Source organism: Thamnophis sirtalis, unplaced genomic scaffold (genome assembly GCF_051295495.1).
Source record: "Thamnophis sirtalis isolate CommonGarterSnake01/CBP01778 unplaced genomic scaffold, rThaSir2_p1.2 scaffold_9, whole genome shotgun sequence".
Classification (NCBI taxonomy): domain Eukaryota; kingdom Metazoa; phylum Chordata; class Lepidosauria; order Squamata; family Natricidae; genus Thamnophis; species Thamnophis sirtalis.
Window position 1 is genome coordinate 49,370,381 of NW_028261389.1, and position 17,262 is coordinate 49,387,642.

The following is a 17,262-nucleotide window of genomic DNA, read 5'->3' on the forward strand; positions in this document are numbered from 1 at the left end:
CACCAGAAAGATGGGAGAACACCTCACCTTCAGGACTGAGACTCCTATCCCCGTCTGATTCCTCCCCACTGTAAACCTAGGCATCTGCACCAATGGCTTCCTCAGTTTGAATGATGGAGGCTGCAGGAGAGGGTTCCTCCTCAGAGTCTGAAGAAAGATCTGGAGGAGGGCTAACCTCAACCCGCCTTTGAACCTGGAAGGGATGGGGTTCCAAATGTTTAGTCTTCTCCCTGGCCTTCCTGGGGGGGGGGGGACTGTTGAGCTACGCCCCCTTCCTCTGTCAGGATACCCAAAGTAAGCGGCCCTGCGTTTGGAAGCCCTGGTTGGGGGGGGGATCAGCCTGGGGAATTGAGGCCTGGTTGTCCGGAGGAGCCTGTGGGTCTTGATCTGGTGAGACAGACATGGCCAGTACTCACTGTGATCCTTAAAATGGCCATCAGAGGTTTCCTGCCAATACAAAATGGCCGCTGAGGCAGAAAGCTTATGACCCAGAAAGCAGCATGGCCGAGAGAGAAGTCGCGGAGGCAGAGGATGCTGCTGGAAGCCTTGGCTGGGTCCACGATGCTGCAGTGGTGGTGGAGGCTGCAGCTGATCTAGCGGCGGCAGCAATGGCCAGAAAGCCGGTCCAGAAGGCTGGAAGGGCTGCCTGATGGGCGGTAGCCTCCAACGGCCAGTGCCCGGCAGCAACGACGCCTGATAAGCGCTGAGGGAAAAATGAGGCGCCTCGTGGTTCTTTTTCCCCTCAGCCATGAAGAGCTGCGAAGCCCAGAGCTCCAAGAGGGAGCTGGAAGTCCGCAATGCGATCCCCTGCCTTGTGAAAGTCAATTATTAGCAGGGGAAGCGAATTTAGGAAATTTAATTTGAAATAGCCAATTTAACAAGTTTTTTCTTAATTTTTTGAAGCACAGAAAGCAATCAGCACAGCAAGTCCCAATCTGCTGAGTCTAAAAAAGTGGGAGGACACTCCCCAGAAGCTATGACATCACTTTGGTAGACTCAGTCCATTGTTTACTGGCTAAATTAACCTACGCATGGCTGCTGTCTCTACCAACGTTGGAGAATTTCCTGTGTTAGTGTACAGGTACATCGGCCTGGGATTCATAGGATAAGTATGTTGAAATGATTTGTAACCTCTCTACAAGTTACTGCAATATATAGTCCTTTCTTTGACCTAATTTATTACTGCCAATATGTTAATTTCTAATTTGGTAGAATTATAAATTTGGGATTTTGTTAGTATTTTTTTCTACACAAGTTATGAAAAAAGAGAAAAAGGAAGTGAGTTATGTACAAAACTACATAACAATTACTCTTCAGTAAATATAGGTCTGGTTAAATAACTATAGCTCTTGCAGCTTGGAAAAAAGGTGACTCTTTAGGACGCTATTAACACATTGCTCTTTGGAACAAAACATCACACACACTATTATACAATATTTACTAAGCTTAAAAACTATTAGTAAACTATTAGAAAATTCCATAATCATTTCAGGATAGAAATTTCAGTAAATTTTGCTCTTACCATGGATCTTCAGCACCCAACTTTTCCTTAGTTGTAAATAACTCAATGCAATCTTTTAACTTCACAAATGGTTTTTTGGGAGGTCTATATTCCACACTTTCATGTTTTTCAAAATCCTAAAGAGAAGTATTTCTTGAGTTAAAAGAACAAATGAAACAAAATTCATTTTAGTGATTTTTGTCTTTCTGTAAAAAAAAAAAAGGGGGGGGGTATATGTTTACTAATATGGAAAAATATGCCAAATTGGAAAGTAGAACTTTGCTAGTTTTAATCTATTTGGAAGTCTTTGAAAAAAAGACATTATCCATGAGTGAAAGTGTTATTTTGTTATGTTTCAGTTTCATCTAATTTTGTGGAGGGAAATTTGGATAAGTTATGAAATAGGGTGAAAGGAGGAAAACTCCATTTTATACAATTTTTTCAGGAAGGGAGTTTATCATGACAGCAAAGCATGCAGATGAATTTTTTTAATGTTAAACCCAAGACTGATCAAGCAGACTTTCATTTGTCTCAGGTGATCTCTTCTACATCTTGGCCCTATCTTGGCCTAGGGAAAATGAATCTGATTTGAAAACAGCAACTATTCTACTGGTAAACTCTTCGATAAAACATGTCATTTTTACAAAATTGGCAGTCAGCTGACAGTAGATACTGTCCTTCCTTCCTGAATGTATCCAATTTTTCCAATAAATATATGTTTTCTTCCATGGTAAACAGACTACACATAATTTGGAAGGATCAAATTGATTACTCTAGTCTACCGCTTTCAAACAAAGTGATAAATATTTAAGTAGTGTAACAACTTTTTTTCTCTTTATTAAATATCACATACCTCAGCAGCATTTTCATCAAAGTATCTCTTCTTGAATTCAGGATCCCAATCCAAAGCCAAAAAAGATCTTTCTAAAAGGAAAAAGATAATACAAAAATTTGAAATTATGCATTAATTTCAACTAAGGAAAGATTACACTTCCAATTGTTAATATATAATATTAAATTACAACTCTGAACTTTAGAAAATCATAACCATATCTATTTATTTTCCACTTTTAAATAAAAAATATATGAATTTATTTTGCAGTGCCATGGAAATCAACTACCAAAAGTTATTATAATTTTATACTAAAAAGTGCCCAAACATGACAATATTTTTTTGAACACATATATATAAAACATGTTTTAGCATCTTGTTCGGTTGAAACTAAATACAGATGGGTCTTAGAGGACGAATAAAGTAAGACTGATGTGCCTTCTTCCTCTTTCTCCACTCTCTAACCTGTCTGTCGATATTTTGAGTACCTTTCTTTTTCCACCTTCCCCACCAGTGTGCTTATGTTTTTCCCTACCCGACCACAAATAATCTGCTTGGAATATATGTTTCAGTCCAGATAGGATCATCTGGAACGGGCTGTTCTGTGCACTACTGTGAGGAAGGTTGCAAAGGCTTGATGACAGCTGCAGAGAAATCGAGAAGCAGAAGCCTTGGGAACAGAATATCATGGTTAACTTGTGGTGGGTAGACAGTGGAACTGTAAAAATCCATTTTATTTCTGGATCACTCTGCAACTTTTGATACTATCAACCACAATATCCTTTGGGATGCTCTTTGAGGAGTCACCGTATTATGATAATTTTCTTACTTTTTGAATGGGGGGTTTAGCTGATGGCTATTGCAGTAAAGAAATATGGCCAACCAGGGCTCCATTATGGATTGCCCTATTCTATTTAACACCTATATTAAGCCATTCAAAAAAAAATCATCCCATGTATATCTAAGAATGAATTTGAAAGGAAAAATAAAAAAACGTTTTACAAAAAAAATCATCCAGTAGTTCAGGGTGAGGTATCATCTATATACATGTTATAGTTATCTGCATATATCTACTTTGGGGCAAATGGAGCAAAAGGCACAAATCGTGACCCAATGTCTGTAAGTTTGGTTCAGTGGTTATGGCACCAGCCTAGAAAGCAAAAGACCTTGAGTTCAAATCCCACCTTTGCCATAAAAACCAGGTAGGTAACCTTGGGCTAGTCACTCTTTCTCAGTCTAACTCACTTTACAGGATTGTTGTTGTGGGAAAAAATAGGAGGAGGAAGTTATGTTGGCTATGTTTGCAGCCTTTTATTTGTAAAAATAATAAAAGACAACATATAAACAAACAAACAAATTAAAAAGGGACTAGATGTGGGAAAATAAGCTCAGACTCAACCCAACCAAAATGGAATGAGTTATTTATTAAGGCATTTTCTGAATCTTGACTCCTAATACAGTATGTTCCTCTGTGGATAGCACCCTCTTAATTTGGGGTTCTTTTGGATTCACAGAAATGGCTGTGGATACCAAGGTCTTTGACAAGGTGCAACTGTAATCATACTAAGAATAGGGGTGTCAGATCCCTAAAAGTGAAACTGCCATTCAATTGGGAGGAGGCCTCGGAGTTAAATCATTAGCTACATCTGAAACAACTGAGTTTTACAACTTTACAACTGGTTTCCTGTCTCCGGGAGACTGAAGGTCCCAACATCTCTGGAGGGATGTTTATGGTAGCCATGTGGGATATATACCTTTGATGTCTAACTAGAGATAGCCATGGGAACGTGTGCTTTATTGACTCCCAGGGCAGAAGAGTTAAGGACGCATCTTCACACTTGTGTATTGGTCAAAGGGGAGGGGTCATTATCAGCTTAATCCCATTTGCATGGCCTAAAGGTTTTCAGATGCTGCTTTGCTTCTAATGGTTTCCATCCTGCTTGATTAAAGGTTCCTTTTGAAACAATCCATTTCAAGAGTCTTTACTTTCTCAAGTTAGGAGAGGAGCCATTACATACGGGGGTGTGGATTGTATACTTTAAATAGTCATTCATGCCTGTGTCATCTTCGACTGGGACACTGAGTTTTGCAGGGAGCTCAACTTGAACACCACTCAGAAACATCAGGTAGCACAAATGGCTCTCTCTTTTTAAATTACTTTACTATCACTATAATAATCACCTGTTGTAGATGAAAAGTCTACTGAGTTCAATTCGTTCTCTATAGGAATGAACAGAAAAGATGTCCTGACGGCCCCACCAACTAAGAATTTCAAAAGGAAAGAATCTGAGCGGAAACTTTTTCTGTGGGGACTCCCATTTTCACAAAAAGTCCTTGAAGGAAATGTCTCTCTTAGCGCTTTCTAGAACTTTTTATAAAAACTTGGCTATTCTGGAAGGCCTTTTGGATAGGATTGTGAAGGTTTGCTAACTTTAGGAGATGAACCTTTTATTAATATATAATTTTTAACCTATTAATAATATAGGTTTTACTATAATTTGTAAGTTTTGTTTTGTGGTATCTTTGTTGCCACTTGTTTTTGTACACTGCTTGAGGTTTTTCAGGACCATTTTAGTATAAATTTGAATAAAATAAAAAAAATGAGAGAGAAACAAAACATGACAGCTATTCAGATATAGACAAATGACTAATAATGGCAATTAGTGAATAAAGAGTGATTTGTTTTGATTACATGGTTTAAGCAGCAGTCTATTTCATACCTACTGGAAAAGCAATGGATATATATCTGTAGGGGAGGGAAAGATGCATAGAACATAACAATTACTGCAAAAAAGTATGAAAGACATTTTACAATGTGTATATAGAAAAAAAATGGAGGTGAAGAAAAGACATCAAATAGAGCCATGATAGCGAACCTATGGCACGTGAACCACAGGTGGCACGCAGAGCCCTCTCTGCGGGCATGTGAGCCATCGCCCCAGCTACCATGCATGTGTGCGTGCCTCCTGCTGGCCAGTTGGTTTTCGGGTGTCTGCCATGCATGCGTGGGGGGCATGGGGCATGTGGGAGATGCACGCCCATGCACAGGGGGAGTAGCATGCATGCGTGGGAGGATGCATCGCGCATGCATTGCATTATGGGTGCGCGTGCATGCACTTTCAGCATGCAGCGACGAAAAAGTTAGCCATCACTAAACTAAAATAAGGAAGATTTAAAGTTTAAAGGGGCAGAAAATGCAGAAAAAAATGATGAAAATAAAAAAAAATATTTTTCATATTTAGTAATTGCCCATTTTCCTCACAGAGGGATTCTGAGCAGCATACAAATAAAATATTAAAAGCACAAAAACAGTATACAAAATTTAAAAGAGGCAAGGAATGTTAAAAAATTAATTAAAAGGCAGGGTTAGGATTTCAAGCACTAACCAGCTCCATGGCTGCATGCTTCTCTGTGGGTCTTAAGCAGGCAGCAGAGCCATGTTTTCACGCCTTTCTGGAAGGTCAGGAGAGTGGGGGCCCATCTCACCTCTGGGGAGAGAGTGCTCCATAGAGTGGGGGTAATGGAAAAGAAAGTTCTCTATCTGGACCCTGCCAGTTGAAATTGTTTGGGATATAGTTAAAAATATTTAAATAACAGCAGAATAAAGACATTTTAAAAATATTAAATGATTGGGATGAATCTGAAGTGAAAACAGGCTAGGAGGAGGAGTTTAGAGATCTGAATGGGAATGATAGTGATACGTATGGAATTACAACTAATCTACAAATGTTGGAGTCCAAGAAAATATCGGTAAGAAGGAATTTATAAAACTGGGAGAAAACATTGAAAAATAATCTACAGATATATATGTTGTATGTGAAAAAATATTAAAACATGGATATGGTTTGTTTACGGAGTCACTTTCAACTTGTTAAATGGGAATCTGAACAATCTGTCATTTGGAAGAATGTAATTATTGTTCTATAAAAGTGGAAAATGGTAAGAATAAATACAAAAATTAAAGGGATTTGTTTGGTAAATGTGTCTGGAAAGGTGTATTGGGAAATTCTGATTGAAAAAGTAAAAAAGCCAACAACAAGCAAACCTTGGGAAGTGTATTATGGTTTTTTGGTAGGGGATATACAGTAGTGTGAAAGTTAAGATTTTATATTCCAGCAATATATTTAATGCTTTTTAAAAATATATATTCTATTTATCATTTTCATTGTATATGTTCTTGTGAGGATTTGCCCTAAAAGATGACAAATATTATTTATTCATTGACCAAATAATAATCGTCACATTTACAAAAATACATTTTATTCCAGTATAAAACTTACCATCTAGTCGAAGTTGTCTGTCATCAAATCGTATATGCCTGGTATCATCTTTGACATAATTGATGTCTGTATTGCCTAAGCTGTTGAATTGGAATGTGAACAATCGTTTTTTGTGCCCTATAACTTGATCCTTACAGGAATCCTCTGTACATAATCCATTTTCAGAATCATTATCACCTCCCACAGAATCTTCCGACTGACTGTTTTCATTTTCAGATGGTAGTTCTTGATCCTGGCTAGATTCATCATCTTGTTCATCAGTTTCCATTTCACCTGTGATAGAAGACATAATGATACAGTGAATATCTTTGACTTTTGGATATGTGGATTGTAAAATCAAGGCATAATTAAAGAGTTAAAGTATGACTATCTCTTTCTAATGTAAAATTCTGAAACACAAATTTACATATTGTTCGTGCTACAAGTTAAAACACATGCATAAAACTAGATTAACAGAACTGTATATATATTCACATTGAGAAATCAGGACAGGTAAAGCCTACCTGATTTACCTTACATTTGGATGATTTATTAAGCCAAAGGAATGTTATTAAGAATAATAAATAATATGAATTCTAATCAATTATCACTGGCTATTAAGAAGAGATAAATAGTCTAAAAACTCAAATATTTCAGAATAATAAGAGAAAATTTAAGAATCTACGTATACTCTATATTAAACTATTTTAAGCAATTTCCAACTTATTTGACTATATAGGCTATTACAAAGGACTATTAAAAAAAGTAACTCTGATTCTTTAAAATTTTATTCAATCTTTCTGCTAGGACTTTACATAAATTTTATTAAGTGTTGCCCATATTATTTTAAGCCCAATAATTATAATTGTATAGCATGTTAATGAAACAAAAATAAATATAAATGGCACCATTCTATTAGATGGAAGAGCACTGTTATTACAAAGCCACTTTCTTTCATAATTTCTCCATATAAAATACATTTATTTTAAAAGAGAAGAGAGTAATCTCATGAGACATGTAAGTATTAACCTCTTTTAATAACATACTTTTGACACAGAACACACGAACTGTGAATTATAATAAACAGTATATGAAATAAGATTTGAGGGTATAACAACAAAAAAACTCACTTAATGTCTGTACTTTTTAGCTTTATAAATATTAGGGAGCGTCCTTTTTCTACATTTATGAGAATGTTAATAAGGATTATGGATTAAGGATAACCAAGAAAGGCAGTTGACAAGGCAAAATAAGCTTTAAAGGAAGACAACACTATATTAGAGTGTATATTAGAGCAGCTTTTTAAATTCAAGCCTTACTTGGAGATCCTTCTTCATGAATTCCATTTGGACCATTACCATTGATGCTATTGTTCTTGCAGCACTGGAGAGATGCTTCAGTGTCTTCTGTTTCAGCAGAGGTTTTCACATATCGACTGAAATGCACAAATCAATTATTATAGCAACCTTCTTGTTATTATACTTTTTAAAAACATTTATATAATGCAATAAATTAACCATAAAAAGTTTGGAAATCGAGTAGTGCTATAATTGTATTTTGTTGTTGTGCTGCAGCAGCATTACTCGATAAAAACATTACTTGATAAAAATTGCTCTATTTTTATGTTATAAGTTATCTTGCAATATTTACAGATAGTCAAGGATAATTTATTTTAAATATTTAGAAGTCCTTGTATGATCTTCAAACTATTTCTCAATATTACTAATTGAATAGCCAATAGCCTTAAGACACAGGTTAACTAAGGAGTATTACTGGATTGGTAGGGACAAGAAGATCTGCCTTCTCTGCCGGGCTATGGCAGTGGAACATTCTCCCTTTCACATATTGATTGAACCCAATCCTGCTGCCCTTTCATATTCATAAGAGTGTATGCTGGGCCTACAGCCCAGTGTGTTAAAGGCCCAGTGTTAAAGAGCCCACTTCTCGGTTGCGTTAACATGTATGGTAACAGTTCTACTTCGTGCCACCATAAATTATTTTATATTGTTTAAATTGTTTTTAATTTGTTTGTTTTGTTTGTTTTGCCTTTATTTGTATGCCGCACTTTTCCCTGGGGGGACTCAGGGCGGCTCACAATTCAAGAGGGAGAGGGAGAAGACAAACAATAGACAATACAGCATGTTAAAAAAAAACACAACAATCGCACAATTCGAGTGGGGCTACAATCTTAACCCCAGGCCAGCCGGGACAGCCAGATCTTTAAAGCGGCGCGGAAGGACTGGAGGGTGGTGAGGGTCCAAATCTCCACGGGGAGTTCATTCCAAAGGGACGGAGCAGCCACCGAGAAGGCTCTCCTCCGGGTAGTTGCCAATTTGCACTGGCTAGAAGATGGGATTCGGAGGAGGCCTAATCGATGCGATCGGATCGGTCTAGTGGAGGTAATTGGCAGTAGGCGGTCTCTCAAGTACCCAGGCCCACTACCATGAAAGGCTTTATAGGTGATAAGTAGCACCTTGAAGCGCACCCGGAGATCAACAGGTAGCCAGTGCAGCTCGCGGAGGATAGGTGTTACGTGGGTGAACCGAGGTGCACCCACAATCGCTCGCGCGGCAGCATTCTGGACTAGCTGGAGTCGCCGAATGCTCTTCAAGGGCAGCCCCATGTAGAGCCCATTGCAATATTCCAGCCTAGAGGTCACAAGGGCACGAGTGACTGTTGTGAGGGCCTCCCGGTTCAGGTAGGGACGCAACTGGTGTACCAGGCGAACCTGGGCAAATGCCCCCCTGGTCACAGCTGACAAATGATGTTTGAAGGTCAGCTGTGGGTCCAGGAGGACTCCCAAGTTGCGAACCCTGTCTGAGGAGCATATAATTTGACACCCCAGCCTGAGAGATGGAGTACTTGGCCAATTCATGGGAGGGAAACACAGCAGCCACTCGGTCTTTTCTGGATTGAGCACAAGCTTGTTGACCCCCATCCAGTCTTTAACAGCATCCAGCCCCTGGCTCATCACATCCATCGCTTCGTTGAGTTGGCACGGGGCGGACAGATACAACTGAGTATCGTCCGCATATTGATGGTACTTTATCCCGTGCCGTCGAATGATCTCACCCAGGGGTTTCATGTAGATGTTGAAAAGAAGGGGGGACAGGACCGAACCCTGGGGCACCCCACACGTTAGGGGCCTAGGGGTCGATCTCTGCTCCCCAACTAACACCGACTGCGACCTGTCCGAGAGGTAAGAGGAGAACCACTGTAAAACAGCGCCTCCCACCCCCACCTCCCGCAGTCGTCGCAGAAGGATACCATGGTCGATGGTATCGAAAGCCACCGAGAGGTCAAGGAGCACCAGGATGGAGGCGTGGCCTCCATCCCTGGCTCTCCAGAGATCATCGGTCAACGCGACCAAAGCGGTTTCTGTGCTGCAGCCAGGTCTGAAGCCAGACTGGAACGGATCGAATTTGTTTCTATGTTCCATGATGTATCTTCTTCTTGTGCCATATCCGTCATCAGACGTTGGCAATCATGTTGGCAATCCTATTTTTGTCAACAGCCGCATGAAAAAGTGCTGCTGAGTTTTGTCCAAACCAGTCCCTTAGATTTTGAAGTCATGATGTTCTTCTGCTCATTTGCCTTCAATCTTTCCCTGGAGGATTAAGGGAAGAATGCCATATTTTTCTGGGTGTCGCATCACATGATCAAAATATTCTAACTTTCACTTTTTAATGGCTTTGATTATTCCCCTTTGCTTTCCCAGGCGGCTTATCACCTCTTCATTTGTGACTCATGATATACGCTCAGAGCTATTTGTTGAGATGGATGTAGAAATGAAATGAATTAATTTAATTAACCACATTTATATGCCGCCCAATCCCGAAGGACTCTGGACGGCTTACAAAAATAAGAGAGAGAAAAAAAGGCACATAACGAACACATAACAAAAGAAAACGGTTTAAAATAGCAACACCTCATATATTCATTCTAGTCGGGGCTGGACCTCAACAGTGAGGTCAACAGCCCCAGGCCTGCCGGAACAGCCAAGTTTTTACAGCTTTCCTGAAGGCCATGAGAGTGGGTATGGTCCGGATCTCTGGGGGTAGTTGATTCCAAAGAGTCGGAGCAGCCACAGAGAAGGCTCTCCTCTGGGGGCCCGCCAGCCGACACTGTCTGGCTGATGGCATCTGAAGGAGGCCCAATCTGTGGGATCTTACTGGCTGCTGGGAGGTATGTGGCAGTAGGCGGTCTCGAAGGTACTCTGGCCCTAAGTCATGTAGGGCTTTAAAGGTGATAACCAACACCTTGAATTGCATCCAGAGACCAATTGGTAGCCAGTGCAGCTCGCGGAGGACAGGTGTAACGTGGGTGTACCTCGGTGCACCCAATATTGCTCGCGCAGTCGCATTCTGGACTAACTGCAGTCTCCGAACGCTTTTCAAGGGTAGCCCCATGTAGAGCGCGTTGCAATAATCCAGCCTCGAGGTGACAAGAGCGTGAGTCACCGTTTGAAGTACCTCCCGATCCAAATAGGTGAATAAATGCAGACATTGCTGATCCTTCCTTTTAAGATTAACCATGGAATCAGAAAAAGCAGTTTAAAGTCTTTTACCTTTTGCTAGAAGATCTACATTTGTGATGTGCAAATGCTTCCAATGTAAAGTTAAATATACCATAGAATTTCTCTTTTACACTTACCACATTCTTAATAGCAGAAGATTATACAGTTTATCTTCTGTGTTATTTCTAGGCACTGCTATAAGAAAAGGTTGTCCAAAATGTGTTGAACCACTATGATGGCTATAACCACTATGGCGAAACTTTTCCCTTAAACAAACTGGAATTACAACTTGCTCTGTATCTTCAGTTCTGTTGATGGCAATTTCAAATCTAAAGCAACAAAAATGGAATCAAACAAAAACACAAAATACTCATTTTAAATTAGGATATATTTTATATAATTCAACTAAATCACATACAGTTTATGAGAAAAATATTTTGACTATACATTTGAACTTACACATAAATGTCATCACGTTCCATAATACTGGTTAGATTTTCATCCATTGTAAATATTCTATGAAACCTATGATTATATATATCAGTAACGATCATCTAAAAAAGAAACACAATTTATTTTATATTTGTTTAGATGTATAGATAATATTTAGTTAGATGTACAATCACCTAAGAATTATCATACCTTATCTGCAGCAACACCTGACAAAGTTGATAATGCGATGCAGAGATCCTGTATATTTCCAATTTTTGGTACTACTACTTTGTACTAGAAAATAAAATACAATATTGTTATTCTTAAAACACAAAGAAGATAACTGGATATAATTCTCAATATTTACTATTGAAGTAACATAAGAAAATTCTATATGAAAAAGAGCTTTTGAAAAGAAATATAGTTAGGGAGTTAATTTTTGAATGAGCTGTAAACATATATGAATAAAAGTCGCTAGTCCATCTTTAAAGGAAAGGAATTACTAGCTATGACAGTGGCTTAATAGGAAATATTTGGTAGTGGAAAGGGAATCTATTAATGAACAACTTGGTGATAAAATCCAATTGCCTACCATGAAAAGTATACAGCCTATTCCTCTTGCAGCATTCAAACAAACGTTCATATCTGAATCTCAAAGCCATCAGCCTACAATTCATACTACTGTTTTTCAAGCTACAGTAACGTATCATAATATTCCTCCATTATATATATAATTTAGAATGAATCATTATCATCTATTAACTAATCTAGTATTTCTCACCCCAATACTGTATGTTATTATTGTTTGCTGAACCTTTAAGATATTATTTTCCAAACAAATCAATTTAATAAAATAAACAGATCTGAATAAAGAAAGAAAAATATTGCATTGAATTTGCACTATTCTGGTTGCCTTCCTAATACACAACAGGGTTTTTTCGCAGAAATTGTAAGCTGCATTTTGCAGGAACAAATGCTTTCAAAATTTGCTCAGAATCTCTATATAACACTGAGTTCCAGTGTACCACAAACTGGAAAAAATAATGATGTATTTTATTTCCTTTTGAGGAATGCATAAACTCAACTGCAAGCTTATGATTTGGAGTGACATAGAAACTGGGACAAAATGGTTGGCCTTTCCACTTCATCACTGTTAAAGGAAGCCTTGTAACATATTCTGCCAATTCTTTTAGGAATACAACCTCATTTAAAAATACAAAGATTCTTGAGAATGGCAGCTTGAGTATAATGCTGTTCCTTAACTTCTGTCAGGTACCAAATCTAATGTAATAATACAGTTGTCCAGTCAAACAGATTTTTTGAACAGATAACATAATGAGAATGCTAAAACAGATACATTTTCTTAAATTATGATAAAAAGATTGGGACCTTTAACTAATAGCTGCTGATTGGGACCTTTAACTAATAGAAGCCCAACCTTCTTTTTTCTTCCCATCATTTCTGTAATCTGAGTGGAGAGGCGGCTATTTTCTTAACAGAACAAGATCTACCAACATGGCTCTTGCATTCATTAACTAGAAATATGATTAAATTATGAGGAAATGGAAATGAAAATTATATTTGTAAAGTATATTATTTAATATCAATCATGTTGAAAAATCAAAATGCTTTATATTATACATTTTTGTCTTATAATAGTTCTAGTATTCATAACAAATTACTATCTTATTGTGTTATATTGCTGTAGTAATAATAACAGCAAATATTATGATTCAAGGGGTGAATAATTTCCATCTTTATGATGGTACTATAAATTATACAAAGTTACAAATTATATGCATAGTTTAAGAGAAAGGACCACAATATCAAATTGAAAATATGACTTAAAATTCATAAAAATAAATAAAACTCTATTTCAATTAACATATTAAAGAAACTATTGCTGTAAAACATGGCATATATACCTGCATGGGTTTACAAAGTGGATCAAGTCTAACTAAATAAACTTCCAAACTGCGTTCTTTTTTCATAGGTAGAGGAAGAGTTAAATAACAAAAGGGATCGAATGTTACAGAGATCTTGGCACATTCTGGACAAACTAGGGTTGATTTAAAAAGTCCATGAAATATATCTACAATGATGGAGTCATTTCGTTTCAAATGGTTCTCCCAAGCTTCTTCAGCAACCACCTAAATTAAGACGAAGTTAAAATAGTACAAGTAAGTTATATGAATCATTAAATATTTAAATGAAATTAACATCTTGCACATACCTATAAGTACCATATACTACCTAACAGTGTTATCCAGTAGATTACAGTAAGAAAACGTAATTGGGTAATTTTGGGGAAAGATAAACATTTAGTATCTTCATATACTGTATTAGCCTCTTTATATTATATTCATTATGAATGCCAGATTATCTCAAACAAAGTTGATGACAATTTCTAAGGTCTCCATTGGGCATAAAATTCTATTCAAATATGTAATAGGACCAACTGTTCAAGGCCAAGAAATAGAATCAAAAGTAAGAATCTTTAACCACAGTATCTATGCAATGCCAATTTGAGATAGTTAATTCCCTAAATATAGGATCTGAAAGCATTCATGGACATCTCCCCAGTCCCCATAAAGCATATTGGTCATATATATTTTTTCTCTTTTTTAAATGGAAAAAATGGTGGCTTTCATTTATCAATCATCTTACTCCACTGACAATTTCTTGGAACATAAAAATAATGAGCAATTATAAATAAGTGCTTGGTTCTGAAGCATTTCTAGCAACCTGCAACTTCTTGCCACTGAATGGTGAGAAAACAGTCTGTGAGTAGCAGTGGGGCAAATTAGGATTGTTTAATGATGAGCAGACAGAAGAGAGAGAGAACTGGCAAGAAAGTAGATAGCAAGTAGATATGATAGGAATGAGATAGGAAAATAGCAATTGAAAAGGAGATATATAGAGCAATGCCAAAAGGGGAGGGGAGGGAGAAGTAGAGAAGGGAGGTGTCTATTTTATGTTGACTGTGTGAAAAAAAGCACCTAGAATGGGAGAATTGCATATGGTGACAGGAATAGAGAATCTAGTATGTTCAAAGGACTGTGGTACACTTTCTGGTATTTGGCTTCTTTTAATTGTCCTTCTCCTGTCTTTCCCCAAGCTGGTAAGTTAAATGAAATATTATTTAAATAATTTGATGCCATATTTCAAGCCAGGTTTTCTCATAGCATGTTAATAACAAAGTGCTAACAAGCACTTTAATAATTAAGATGTAGCATTAACATAAGTCGCCCCCCCAACTTTTCTTTAACAGTTTCAATGATGAAATTCTGTATACAGAAAGACCGTTGACTTACCTGAACGGTCGTTCTCGGGGCACTGCGAAGAGAGCCCAAATGCTGGGTTAACACAGCCTATCTGCCCTTGGACTGAGTGATGTTTTTCTTGACCACGCCTCCCTTTGCCTGCACATGCTCAATTCGAAAACGAAGGAACCGTCCTGTAATCAATTACAGTCAATACAGCCACATCGTTCAATACTAACACCCGGGTGGGTTTGGGCTCTCTTCGCAGTGCCCCGAGAACGACCGTTCAGGTAAGTCAACGGTCTTTCTCCAGTGCACTGCTCAGAGAGCCCAAATGCTGGGACATGCCCAAGCTATTGAGTCCCAGGGTGGGGAAGCGCCGAAGCCTCTGGCATTTCAGCCACTCTTTGTAATACTCTTCTGCCAAAGGAGGCTTCGGCTGAGGCAAAGGTGTCAATCTTATAGTTTCTAATAAAGGCCGTGGGGGAAGCCCAGGTGGCCGCTCTACAAATGTCTAGGATAGAGGCCTGGGTTGCCCAGGCTGCAGACGTTGCAGCACTCCTGGTGGAGTGAGCGGTGATTCGTCTCGGAGCCGTCTTGCCCTGGTGCTCATATGCCAGTTTGATGCAAGCACGTAGCCAACGTCCCACAGTGTGAGAGGAGACCTTGCGGCCCCGGGACGCAGGGAGGAAGGAGACAAAGAAAGCCTCTGACCGGCGGTAGTCCTTTGTTCTCTTTACATACGTGCGCATGGCCCGTCTCACATCCAGCTTGTGCCACTCACGCTCCTTAGGGTGAGAAGGATGGGGACAGAAGTTGGGCAAAATAAGTTCTTGAGTCCTGTGAAACAGAGAGTTAATTTTCGGAGCAAATGACGGATCAAGTCTCAATATTACTCTGTCCAGGTGAACTACGCACAAATCCTCCCTGACAGAGAGCGCAGCAAGCTCGGCTACCCTGCGAGCGGATGTAATGGCCACCAGGAAAGCGGTTTTGATGGTGAGGTAGCGCAGACTGGTCTTTTTCAAAGGCTCAAATGGGGCTTTGGTCAGGGCCTTAAGCACAAATGGAAGATCCCATGACGGATACCGGTGAACAGTTGGAGGGCTGATATTCGCTGCTCCCTTGAGAAAGCTCTTGATCTGGGGGAGCTGACTCAGCGAGCGAGAGGAGCCCTTTACCAGGATGGTAGACAACACTGCAACCTGGCGTCTGAGGGTGCTGACTGCAAGGCCCTTATCCAGACCCTCTTGCAAGAAGTCTAGGGTCTGAGGGATCGAGGCTGAGGAGGCCTCTATGTTCCTAGTCTTGCACCACCGTGAGAAGGCGGCCCAGGTGGCATCGTAGATTCTAGTCGTAGAGGGCTTCCTGGATGCTTGGATTGTTCGAATGACCTGGTCAGAGAATTTTTGCTTTCTCAGGAGCTCCCCTTCAAGTGCCAAACGGCTAGCTGCAGCCACTGGGGCTCCGGATGGGTAATGGCCCCCTGGCTGAGGGCAATCTTGTCCCGGGGGATTCTCCAAGGTCTTTGAACTGAGAGGCTGACCAGGTCTGCGTACCAGGGCCTTCTGGGCCAGAAGGGAGCCACCAGAATGAGGTCTGCCTTTTCGGTCAGGAGCTTGTTCACCACTTGAGGGATGAGCGGAAGTGGAGGGAAGGCATACAGAAGTCCCTGAGGCCACACTGACCTCAGAGCATTTGTTCCCTCCGCCTGGGGCGAGTGGTAGCGACTGAAGAAGCGTGGGAGCTGTGTGTTGTTGTGTGTGGCAAACAGGTCTACCTGTGGCTTGCCGAACCTCCTCACGATCTGCTGGAACAGGTCCGGGTGCAGGCGCCACTCCGAGTGGTCGATGCGTTGGCGGCTCAGCCAGTCTGCTTCCTGGTTGCTTACGCCGGAGATGTGATCTGCACTGAGAGAAGCCAGATGACGTTCCGCCCACCTGCCCAGCGCTTCTGCCTCGAGCATGAGGGACTTTGATCGAGTGCCCCCTTGCCGGTTTATGTGCGCTTTTGTCGCCACATTGTCTGTCATCAACAGTACATGAGCCCCTCTTACTAGAGATGCGAACTTTCTCAGTGCTAGGCGAGCTGCCCTCAGTTCCAGCCAATTGATGCTGTGGGCGGCCTCCCTCTGAGTCCATCGGCCTTGGGCTAGGTGGCCCTGACAGTGGGCGCCCCACCCCAGGAGGCTGGCATCCGTGGTGACAACTAGTCTCTCCGGCTCCTTGAACAGGCAGCCCTTCCTGACTGCCTTGGACCTCCACCATGCCAGAGACCGGATCACCTTTCGTGGGAGCCGAAGCCGCCTGAGTGAGTTGCTGTTCCTGGCCCTCTGCACTGGCAGCAGAAACCACTGCAGCTCTCTGGCATGAAGGCGAGCCCAGGGAACCACCCACAGGCACGAGATCATTATCCCTAGGAGCTGGGACAGCTGAATGATGGGTACCGACCTGGCAAGG

The 17,262-nt window shown here is 40.2% G+C and overlaps 1 protein-coding gene across 8 annotated transcripts in view; it reads right to left on the minus strand.

The window, feature by feature from the left end:
- Window positions 1-17,262, minus strand: part of USP15 (ubiquitin specific peptidase 15) — a 94,651-nt gene that overhangs the window by 12,685 nt on the left and 64,704 nt on the right. For all 8 annotated transcript variants that reach the window (XM_087723525.1, XM_014072213.2, XM_087723526.1 and 5 more), the window contains 8 exons: window positions 13,466-13,690; window positions 11,751-11,834; window positions 11,568-11,662; window positions 11,246-11,437; window positions 7,912-8,027; window positions 6,614-6,886; window positions 2,355-2,425; window positions 1,523-1,638 (listed from right to left, as the gene is read on the minus strand). In XM_087723525.1, the coding sequence (XP_087579651.1) occupies window positions 1,523-1,638; window positions 2,355-2,425; window positions 6,614-6,886; window positions 7,912-8,027; window positions 11,246-11,437; window positions 11,568-11,662; window positions 11,751-11,834; window positions 13,466-13,690 (1,172 nt within the window). The remainder of the gene's footprint in view (window positions 1-1,522; window positions 1,639-2,354; window positions 2,426-6,613; window positions 6,887-7,911; window positions 8,028-11,245; window positions 11,438-11,567; window positions 11,663-11,750; window positions 11,835-13,465; window positions 13,691-17,262) is intronic.